We start from the raw sequence: 11,074 nt of genomic DNA on the forward strand, positions 1-11,074 counted from the left end.
TCATGACTCAGTCCCTCCACATCCCTTTAGTTCATCTCCAAAATCCCCACCCACATTGCAGCGGGTGTTTGCGATTTGACACCCACTTTGTGCCTGCAACAGTGCTGGACACAGGCTACTCCAGTGAAGAAGGCGGGCGGGATCCCTGCTACATTTTAATCGGGTAGCCGGAAAAACAAGTAAACAAATAAATATGTAATATTAAGCTATAAGGAGTACAGTGAAGAAAGATACAGGGTAAAAAAAAAAAAAATGGGAGTGGTGAGCTAAATGAACAGGTAATAAATAACATCTTAAATTTCACGTGCAAGTGATAGCCATTCTGCAGCAGGATGCATTGTAGACTTTATATCTTCACTATAATTACCCACACCCCTGAGACTGCATATTACAAAAGAGTTCTTATCATTGACCTATATTTGCATTTCTTTTAGCTTCTTTTATGGCTGTTATTCAGGGAAATAATATAGAGCACTAAAGATTGCCTAATGTGCTATTTGTGTGGGATGTTGAGAGAATATCATTTGCTATTGCCCCACGGGGCAGTGTCAGTACAAATGACTCAATTTTTTTCCCTGCAACCTTCTTTGCAGGAAAATTCAACTAAAAATATTTAATAAAACCAAGTTTTACTCAAGTATGAAAAGCTGTTATTTTTTAAAGTTCCCTGGGCTATGTTACTGTCACCATGGTAGCTTAAAAAGTATTACATATGTGATGTTCCTGTCACTTTACTGGATTTAGGTTTTCAAATTCAGAGCAGGTGAAACTGAAGGTTTTCTTACAGAGGCTGTTCTTTAACCAGGGTGATTTGCTCCCACCCGACTTAGTCATTTTTTTTAATTTTTGTTTTCGTCTTTGTTTTGAGATGGGAACTCGCTCACTGCAGCTTCAAACCCCCAGGCTCAATCAGTTATTCTGCCTCAGCCTCCCAAGTGGCTGGAACCACAGAAGGATGCCACCAAGCTTGGCTAATTTAAAAAAATTTTTTTGTAGAGATGGGGGTCTCCCTATGTTACCCAAACTGGTCTCAAACTCCTGGGCTCAAGCGATCCTCCTGCCTCAGGGAGGATCCTCACAAAGTGCTAGGATTACAGTTGTAAGCCACCGCACCTGGCCCTGACTTAAATTTGTATTGGTCTAATATAAGCACATGCTATAATGTGAGATGCACATTAAACCATGGATTTCCTCTTATAATCCTTCTATTAAAACACTAGAACTTTTTATTCAAAATGATTTTTAAAAATAATCTAATTGTTGGCCAGGCACAGTGGCTCACACCTGTAATCCCAGCACTTTGGAAGGCCAAGGTGGGTGGATCACTTGAGGTCAGGGGTTCAAGACCAGCCTGGCCAACAAGGTGAAATCCTGTCTCTACTAAAAATACAAAAATTAGCCAGGTGTGGTGGCACATGCCTGTAACCCCAGCTACTTGGGAGGCTGAGGCAGGAGAATCACTTGAAGTGGGAGGCAGAGGTTGCAGTGAGTCGAGATCATGCCACTGCACTCCAGTCTGGGTTGCAGAGCGAGACTCCATCTCAAAATAAAATAAAAATAATAATCCTAATTGTTAAATAGTTGAGGAATCATTAAACAAAACTTGGAATATTGTACAGTCATCAAAACTCAAGTTTGTGGGGCCAGGCATGACGACTCATGCCTGTAATCCCAGGACTTTGGGATACTGAGATGGAAGGATTGCTTAAGGTCAGCAGTTTGAAATCAGCCTAGGCAACATAATAGTGAGACCTTGTCTTCACAATTTAAAAAGAAGAAAAAAAAATTAGCCAGATGTGGTGGCATGTGCTTGCAGTCCCAGCTACTAGGGAGGTTGAGGTGGGAGGATTGCTTGACCCCAGGAGTTCAAGGCTACAGTGAGCCTTGAACTTCATTGTGCCACTGAACTTCAGCCTGGGCAACAGAGCAAGACTCTGTCTTTAAAAACAACAACAACAAAACAGTTGTTGTAAAACACTTAAATACTTAAGAGCATGGAGAAATAGTTGGGACATAAAACCAAGTGGAAAGGGGAGAACATTAAAAAAAAAGTGTAAAGGGTATAATTATATCAGTCAGCTTTAGAAAACCCAAAAGAACCTCAAAGAAGTCAGAAGAACAATAGTCTGGGACTGGCACAGTAGCTCACAAAACTGTTAGGATCTCAGAGTGTTCAACCTTGCTACTCCCCTATCTTCAGCCTGTGACTTCTAAACAATGGCCCAAGATGGCTGCTTGAGCTCCAGCTGGTATAGCCACATCCCAGCCATGAGAAGAAGAAACAGGTTAGGAGGGCCATGCCCCTTGTGATAAACAGAATAATGACCTGCTGAAGATGCCCAGGTCCCAATCCCTGAAACCTGTAAATATGTCATCTTTCATGGAAAAAGGAGTTTTGCAGATGTGATTAAGTCAAATATCTTTTGATGGAGAGGTTATCCTGGATTATCAATGTGAATCCTGGATAATGTATTCACGAAAGTCTTTACAAAGGAGGATCAGATTCAGATAAGGAGATGTGATTACAGAAGCAGAGATAGTAATGTGAGGAGGGCGCTCCAAGTCAAGAAAAGCATGTAGCCTCTAAAAGCTGGAAAAGGCAAAGAAACAGATTATTCTCTTGAGCCCCCAGAAGGAACAGCCCTTTCAACTCATTTTAGACTTCTGACTTCTATAAAAGTAGGAAATAAATGTATATTGTGTTAATCCCGTAATTATACGACAATTTGTTACAGCAGAAATACGAAACTAATCTATTCTCCCTTAATTTACCAAGGAAGAAGATAAAATTGATAATGGGGCACAACTAATATATTCGGCCACAATGTTGTCCTTTAAAAATGGGAATATATGACCAGACTGGCCAACATGGTTAAACCTCGTCTGTACTAAAAATACAAAAAATTAGCGGGGCGTGATGGCACGAGCCTGTAATCCCAGCTACTCGGGAGATTGAGGCAGGAGAATCGCTTGAACCCAGGAGGCAGAGGTTGCAGTGAGCCGAGATCGTGCCATTGCACTCCAGCCTGGACGAGAAAAAAAGGGGGTGGGGGAGAGGAATATATATTCCAAAGGAAAGGGGCTAATTGTGTTTTACTAGAAGTCATTGGTTGTAAATATGGAACCCCAATCCCAATTCTAGTTAAGGCTAAGGAAGGGGAGGACAAGTTTATTTATAATTTATTTAAATGGCTCACCCCATTAAGGAACAAATGAAGGATAAAGTATATACCCATAATGCCTATAACCAGGATTTGTCCAGCATGCTCTCTCTCTCATTCTATTCCTTCTGCTTTTCTCTGTTTGTATTCATTCTCTTCTACTGAAGATGGACCTAATTCACATGATGAGAATCAAGGCAGTGGGCATCTCTGGGTCATTCAGTCCAACTTAAAGATCTTCACTTGATCATTCATTCATTTGCCATGTATTTACTGGGTCCCTACCATGTGCCAGGCTAGTGAGCAAGACAAACAAGTCCCTGGCCTCAGCCTGGTAGCTAATACAGATCATAAACAAATGCATAAACAATATCTTCACAGATTATATCAGGCGTGATGATGGAAATGTGCAGAGATAAAATACACAGCAACTGGGGAGACCATTCTAGAATGGGTGGTCATGGAAAGCATCTCTGAGGAGTGGACATCTGAGACCCCAAAGATAAATAAGGCAGACAGGAGCATGACTGAGAGGACAGTGAAGACTCCAGACTAATGTCATTAAACAACAAGAAAGGGAGTCATACCTGGAGCAAAGTGGGCAGATGAGGACAGGGACAGTTGGGGCCGCAGCCAGATCTAGCAGGGTCTCATGGATACGTCTTGGTTTGCCTGGGAGAGTCCTCCTTGCATCTGTTTTCCTTACATACGTATTAACAGCCATCCCAGTTTGAGTGTCAGTCATACAGTCACCCTACACACGCACTACAGGAGTCAGGATTTTATCCTAAGAGAAATGAAAAGGCATTGAAAAGTTATAAACAGAGCAGTGAAATGATCTGATTTTTATTCAGGATCCCTGGAAACCAGGGAATTAGCTAGTAGATGCAGGAAGTTCAATAAGTCAACATTCAGGACACTAAATTTTTTATTTTTTTGTTTTTCTTACTTTTTAAAATTCTTATTTTTAATATTTTAGAGACAGGATCTTGCTCTGTCACCCAGGCTGCAGTGCAGGAGCACCATCATAGTTCCCCCCAGCCTCCAACTCCTGGACTCAAGTGATCCTCCCACTTCAGCTTCCCAAGCAGCTGGGACTACAGGTGCACATTACCATGCCTGGCTAATTTTTTATGGAGACAGGGTCTTGTTTTGTTGCCTAGGCTGGTCTCAAACTTCTGGGCTCAAGCGACCCTCCCGCCTCGGCCTCCCAAAGTACTAGGATTATATGCATGAGACACCACACCCAGCCTGAATTTTCTTTTTAATATAAGAAATCAATATAAAGACAAAATAAAAATAGGTAAAATGTGTGCCTTTAACCTAAGGTGTAGATAAACCTTTATTATGCTCATCTAACACACAGACCTTAATTCTACTGCTGATTTCCTTCCCACTTCTCTTCAACTCAGAAGCACTTTCTGAGGCAAAACATAGCTCCAGCTTTCTGGTCTCATGGCAACTTGGCAGCACAAGGCTTCTAGGCTAAAATCCCAGCTTCCATGGATCCACGCTGTTTCAGTCACAAATATTTACCTTGCCTGGCTCCGCAGGCTAATTAAAGGGGTAGGCTCTGTTCCTCTTGGCTTTCTTCTAAATTGCTTTTAGAGGAAGAAGCAGTGGCTGGACCAGAATGGCAGCCCCATCACTCATCTCCACAGCCACATGGTGACTACCTTACAAATACCCTGTTCAGATTAGAAAAGGGGTTTGCAGCCACACCCTTGCCTCTCTCCAGCTAGATCTGAAATTGCACCTCCCAGTGATGATTTCCCCTAGAAGCTGACATTAGCCCTAGCAGCGTATTTGACTGATGGTGCCTCTGAAAGAGGGGCTCTCAGGATCAAATACTAAGAGCTTATTATACCAGTTAGAACACAGTGTTTCACTGTGAATATTTACTTTTATTATAAAAATGACATATGCTTATTATAAACAATTCAAGGTGAAGAAAAGGTGGGAAGTTCACAGGGAATTTTTCTTCTGCTCTCACTCAGCCCCAGCACTGAACCAAGGACTGCCCTCCCTCTAGAAACCTCTGTTATCAGTTTCTGGCATTTTCTATGCATCCACAAGCAAATGGAGATATATATATATATATATATATATATATATATATATATATATATATACACAAACACACACACACACACACACATATATATATATATATATGCATTTAAATAAATCACCCTAAAGGCTTTAAAGTGATTTCATAATAACAAGCAAGTCCACATTTGATAAACCATAAAATGGAGTCACATAGTTCCAGTCAGCAAAGGGCTTGGCCCTTCCTACAAGGCAGAGACACTGGGTGAATCCTGGTTACAACTCACAATGGAGTCAAGAAGCCAAAACCAAATTGCCAGGTCTAGGAAGCAATCAGAACATGAGGTGAGGTTACAACTCTGAAAACAGATACTCAAAGTCTGGGCAGGGGAGGGAAATCAATGGAGAAGGTAGAAACACACTCTGAAAGGCAAGGGGCTCAGAGCACTGGGTCTAGTCGGAAGGGGAGATGATATGGTTTGGCTGTGTCCCCATCCAAATCTCATCTTGAATTGTAGTTCCCATTATCCCCACCTGTCTTGGGAGGGACCCAGGGGGAGGTAATTAAATCATGGGAGCAGTTTTTTCCCATGCTCTTCTTGTGATAGTGAATAAGTTTCATGAGATCTGATGATTTTGTAAAAGACAGTTCCCCTGCACATGCTCTCTTGCCTGCTGCCATGTAAGACGTGCCTTTGCTCCTCCTTCAACTTCACCATGATTGTGAAGCTTCCCTGGCCATGTGGAACTGTGAGTCCATTAAATCTCTTTTCCTTTATAAACTACCGAGTCTTGAGTATTTATTATAGCAATGTAAGAACAGACTAATACAGGAGAGAAAGCACCCCAGTGTTTACTGTCATCACTGGGGTGATGGGTAGGGAACAGAAGTGGAGAAGTGGCAATTTGAGTTTGCCTTACAGGAAGAAGCAAAGATACCACTGGAAAAACATAACACATCCATCTGCAAAGTGAGAGGAGACAGAGGAGCCCACAGGGGCTGAAGCTGGATGGCGTCTACCTGGGAGGCAGTCTCCCTCTGCCTCCTCTTTGAGAGACTTATAATAATACTGTAAGTTGCCTTTCAGCTTGCTTTTGTTTGCTTTCTCATTTTAATATGGTAAAATGTATATGTAATGTAAAATTCATCATTTTAGCCAATTTTTTAGTGTACAGTTGAGTGGCATTAAGTATGTTCACAATGTTGTACAGCTGGCACCATCATTCATCACCAGAACTTTTTCATCTCCACAAACTGAAACTCTGTCCTCATTAATAACTCCCCATTCCCTACTATATTAGTTCATTTTCATACTGCTATGAAGAAATACCTGAGACTGGGTAATTCGTAAAGAAAAAGAGGTTTAATGGACTCACAGTTCCACATGGCTGAGGAGGCCTCAAAATCATGGCGGAAGGTGAAGGAGGAGCAAAGGCATGTCTTACATGGCGGCAGGCAAGAGAGCATGTGTAGGAGAATTGCCTTTTATAAAAGCATCAGATCTCATGAAGCTTATTCACTATCATGAGAACAGCATGGGAAAAACTCACCCCCGTGATTCAGTTACCTCCCGCTGGGTCCCTTCCACAATATATGGGGATTATGGGGGCTACAATTCAAGATGAGATTTGGGTAGGGACACAGCCAAACTATATCACCTACTTCTCCCAGCCCCTGGCAATTACCATTCTAGTTTCTGCTTCTATGAATTTGACTACTCTAGGTACTTCACATAACTGGACTCATACAGTATTTGTGCTTTTGTGACTGGCTTATTTCACTTAGCATAATGTCTTCAAGTTTCATCTATGTTGTAGCATGTGTCAGAATTTCCTTCCTTTTTACAGCTGAATAATATTCCATTATATGGATATACCACATTTCATTTATTCATTTATTAGTTGATGGACACTTGGATTGCTTTGACCCTTTAGCTATTGTGAACAATGCTGCTATGAACATGGGTGTATTTTCAGGTGCTTTTTTAAATGAAGTATTCTAAGCCATGAAAGGTGAACAGGGTTTTCCTAAGCAGAAGACATTCCCAAGTGAGGGAAAGTGTGGTGTGAGGAAGCACAGCTTGTTCAATGAAAGGTAGAAGGCCCCATGAGGCAGCAATATGAAAGAGGGGAAGAATGACAAGTGAGATAACAAATGTGGGTCTGGCCATTAAAGTTAAAAATACAAAGAAGAATAGAATATATTCACCACCTAGTTGTGCTGTGTTTTAATATCTTGCCCTATTTACTCATTTTTCAAAGAAATATGGTATTACAGATACAATTGATCCTTCCTGCAAAATCCCTCATCTCATTCTTTCATTCCCCTTCATAATGGCAACCATTTTCCCGAATTTTAAATTTATTTTTTCATGTTTTATAAATTTACAACGTATATAAACCATGTCATGTTTTGCATACTTTTACATTTTATGAGTGACATCACAGTCTGTATATATCCATTTCCAACTTGCTTTTTTAAATCAACATTATGTTATAGGGTTTTACTTAGATTATTTCATATTACTACTCCATAGTATATTTTACGCTGTATTTTTGCACCATTACGAACACTGCAGCAATAAACATTCTTGTACATTTTCCTTGTTTATATGGGTATGACTTTAGGCTGTGGACCTAACAGCCTCAATTTGTAAAGGCAAATTAGCTCTCCAACCAGGTGGTTATATCAATTTACACCCCAACAAACGGGGTTCTCTTGTCCTCATTCTGCCACATCCTTAACAACAGTGAGTATTGTCAAATGTTTAAATTTAACAAGTTGATAAAATAGAAGGTAGTTAAGACCTCAGATTTTAGAGCCAAACCACTGGTATTCAAATGCTGGCTTTACTGTTTACTAGTTGTATGATTTCAGCCCTACTTTCCCTCTCTGGAAGAAGAAAGAGGTCATAATACCTACCTCATGCACTCATTGCCAGGAACATGCATGTTAACACATGCAAAGCATTTGGAATAATATATATATAGTTAATACCCAGTAAAGCCTTTAGAATAATACACGGTGAGTGCTCAATAAGTGTGAGCCTTGTTTTAACATTTTGAATTGGCCATGCAAATCTTGTCTCCTGTGAATTTTCTATTCCTTTCCTTACCCTAGGACTTATCATTTTGACTTGTAGGTATCCTTTAACTATTCTGAACAATAATCATTCATTTGTGGTTATATGTTGGAAAGATCTTCTTTTAGTCTGTGGCTTGTCTTTTTCATTTTTATGACATTTTTTGTTAAGAAGTTTTAAATTGGAATCTAGTCAATATATTGTTCTTTGTACTCTTTTTTCTCTTGTTTAATCAATCCTTCTCTTTGGTGCAGTCATACAAATATTCTCCTATGTTTTATTTGTAAAAGTTTTTAAAGTTTGTTCTTCACATTTAGGATTTTATGATTTAATACATGTCAAATTTAATTTTGTGACTAGTGTGAGGTAAGGAGTTTTTTCAATCACTTCTCCATATGAGAAACCAAATATTGTGATATCATTAATGAATTGTAATGTCATTTTGGTCATGTTATTTCTATATATGAATAGGTCTGGTTTTAGGCTTTCTATTCTATTACTCTATTTTTGGGGTTTTTTGACTTTTTTTTTGGGCCTACAACAAACTTTTTTTTTATTTCTTTCCTTTTTTGTTTGTTTGTTTGTTTGTTTGTTTTGAGACAGGGTCTCATTCTATTGACCAGGCTGGACTGCAGTGGCTTGATCATAGCTCACTACAACCTCAAACTCTTGGCCTCAGGCAATCCTTCTGCCTCGGCCTCCTGTGTAGCTGGGACTACAGGTACACTTCACCATGCCCAGCTAATTTTTTAATTTTTGTAGAGATGGGATCTCACTATGTTGCCCAGGCTGGTCTGGAACTCCTGGCCTTGAGTGATCCTCCTGCCTCAGCTTCCCGAGTAAATGGGACCACTGGTGCATGCCACCGCACCTGCTAATTATTATTTTGTTTTTTGGTAGAGACAGGGTCTCCCTGTGTTGCCCAGGCTTTCACTGTCTTAATTACAATAGCTTTAACATTCATCTTGACATGCTAGGTTATTTCATTACCACTTTGGTTGAGCTAGGAATTCCCTGTCCTGTCTGGTTCCAGGTCCAAGTTGGCCAAGAGAAGACCTTGTGTGAGACTTTGGGATGTGGAAGTGAAGGGCAGTCCTTTACTCTGTGAAGCTCTTCAAAGTTAGATGGGGTGACAGACACAGAAGTACCTAACAGATTCCAACTTTCCCTTGTTCTCCTCTGCTTTGCATCCTGCTGTTCTTCCCAAATTCTGGTCCTGCAGCCCAAGACCTCCTACCAGATACTTGGCTAAGAGCCACAGAGAAGGTGGCTTCACAAAGGCAACAGCTTCACACAGACATCTCCATGAATTCCCTCTGCAGGACAAACTCAGTAGCTGGATGTGTACTTGGCTTCTTAGATTTTTTTCTGTAAACTCTGACTTGTCCACTTATGCCAGTGCTTTCAGAAGATGGTTTAGACTCTTCTCTGAGCTCCCAGCTTCTCCTTCCAGATCTTCATCTCCCAGCTCCTCCCACAATTGGATAAGGTCTGCGTTCTAGAATAAATCCCATGTCATAACACTCTTTGTGGCTCTAGTTCCTTGATTGAACCCTGACTGACATATTTGATAGGTTAAAGTGAGCCTTCCTATCTTGGTCTTCTACACACTTCTTGGTCCTTTGCTCTTCCACATGGCTTTTTAAATCACCTTGTCAAGTATCAAAAAAAAAAAAAAAAAAAAAACCAACTAGTTGGGATTTTGAGTTGGGATTGTTTTGAATTCATTAATTAAGAAATAACTAACTTTTTATAATATTTAATATTTTACAAATTATTTATTGATGTTGATGGAGTGTAAATTATCTTTATACTAATATTGTGCTTAGTAACTTGTTGATTTTTTATGTTAGTTCCAATTGCTTGCCTATATTTTCTCTTAGACTCTATGAGTGCAATTTCTGTAAATAGCAATTGTTTTGTTTTGTTTTTACAATTAGTATGTCTTCCTTTTCCTGCCTTACTGTTCAACCAGAACCCCAAATAATGATTGGCTAGAAATAGTAATTGTAGGCATCTTGTCTTGTTCCTCATATTAAAGGAAATAATTCTAAAGATTTACCATTAAATATGATGTTTACTACAAGTTTCTGATAGACATATTTTACTCTGTGAAGAAAATCTGCTTCTTTTTGTATTTCTTAATTTTTTTAATATGAAAGAGTGTTAAATTTTAACAAATAATTTTTCTGCCTCTATTGAAGTAATCATGTGCTTTTTCTCTTGCAATTTGTTAATGTGGTAAATTATATTAATAGATTTTTCTAACATTAAACCATCCTTGCTGTCCTGGGAACTCAACCTGGTTATACTGTTATTATATGCTATATAGCATAGCACATTTTTGTTTCTAAACAAAATATAGTGTGTTTTTGTTTTTAAAGTTACCAATTTTGCTAAATTTTATTAGAATTTATAACTTTATATTTAGAAGTGAGGTTGGCTTACAATTTTCATTTATTTATTTATTTATTTATTTATTTTTGAGATGGAGTTTCACTCTTGTTGTCCGGGCTGGAGTGCAATAGTGCAATATTGGCTCACCGCAACCTCCACCTCCTGGGTTCAAGCAATTCTCCTGCCTAAGCCTCCCAAGTAGCTGGGATTACAGGCATGTGCCACCATGCCCAGCTAATTTTGTATTTTTAGTAGAGACAGGGTTTCTCCATGTTGGTCAGGCTGGTCTCAAACTCCCAACCTCAGGTGATCCACCTGCCTCAGCCTCCCAACGTGCCGGAATTACAGGCGTGAGCCACCACGCCTGGCCTACAATTTTCTTTA

General features: G+C 39.7%; 1 protein-coding gene across 1 annotated transcript in view; it reads right to left on the minus strand.

Annotated features, from left to right (window-relative positions):
- LOC129460041 (uncharacterized) overlaps nucleotides 1-9,747 on the minus strand; it is a 56,055-nt gene extending 46,308 nt beyond the window's left edge. The window contains exons 1-2 of the mRNA XM_063614283.1: nucleotides 9,284-9,747; nucleotides 3,749-3,948 (exon numbers count right to left, since the gene is read on the minus strand). Coding sequence (XP_063470353.1) covers nucleotides 3,749-3,906 — 158 coding nt within the window. The 5' untranslated portion in view covers nucleotides 3,907-3,948; nucleotides 9,284-9,747. The remainder of the gene's footprint in view (nucleotides 1-3,748; nucleotides 3,949-9,283) is intronic.
- Between the last annotated feature and the right edge of the window lie 1,327 nt (nucleotides 9,748-11,074).

The sequence above is a fragment of the Symphalangus syndactylus genome, chromosome 13 (genome assembly GCF_028878055.3).
Source record: "Symphalangus syndactylus isolate Jambi chromosome 13, NHGRI_mSymSyn1-v2.1_pri, whole genome shotgun sequence".
Lineage (NCBI taxonomy): Eukaryota > Metazoa > Chordata > Mammalia > Primates > Hylobatidae > Symphalangus > Symphalangus syndactylus.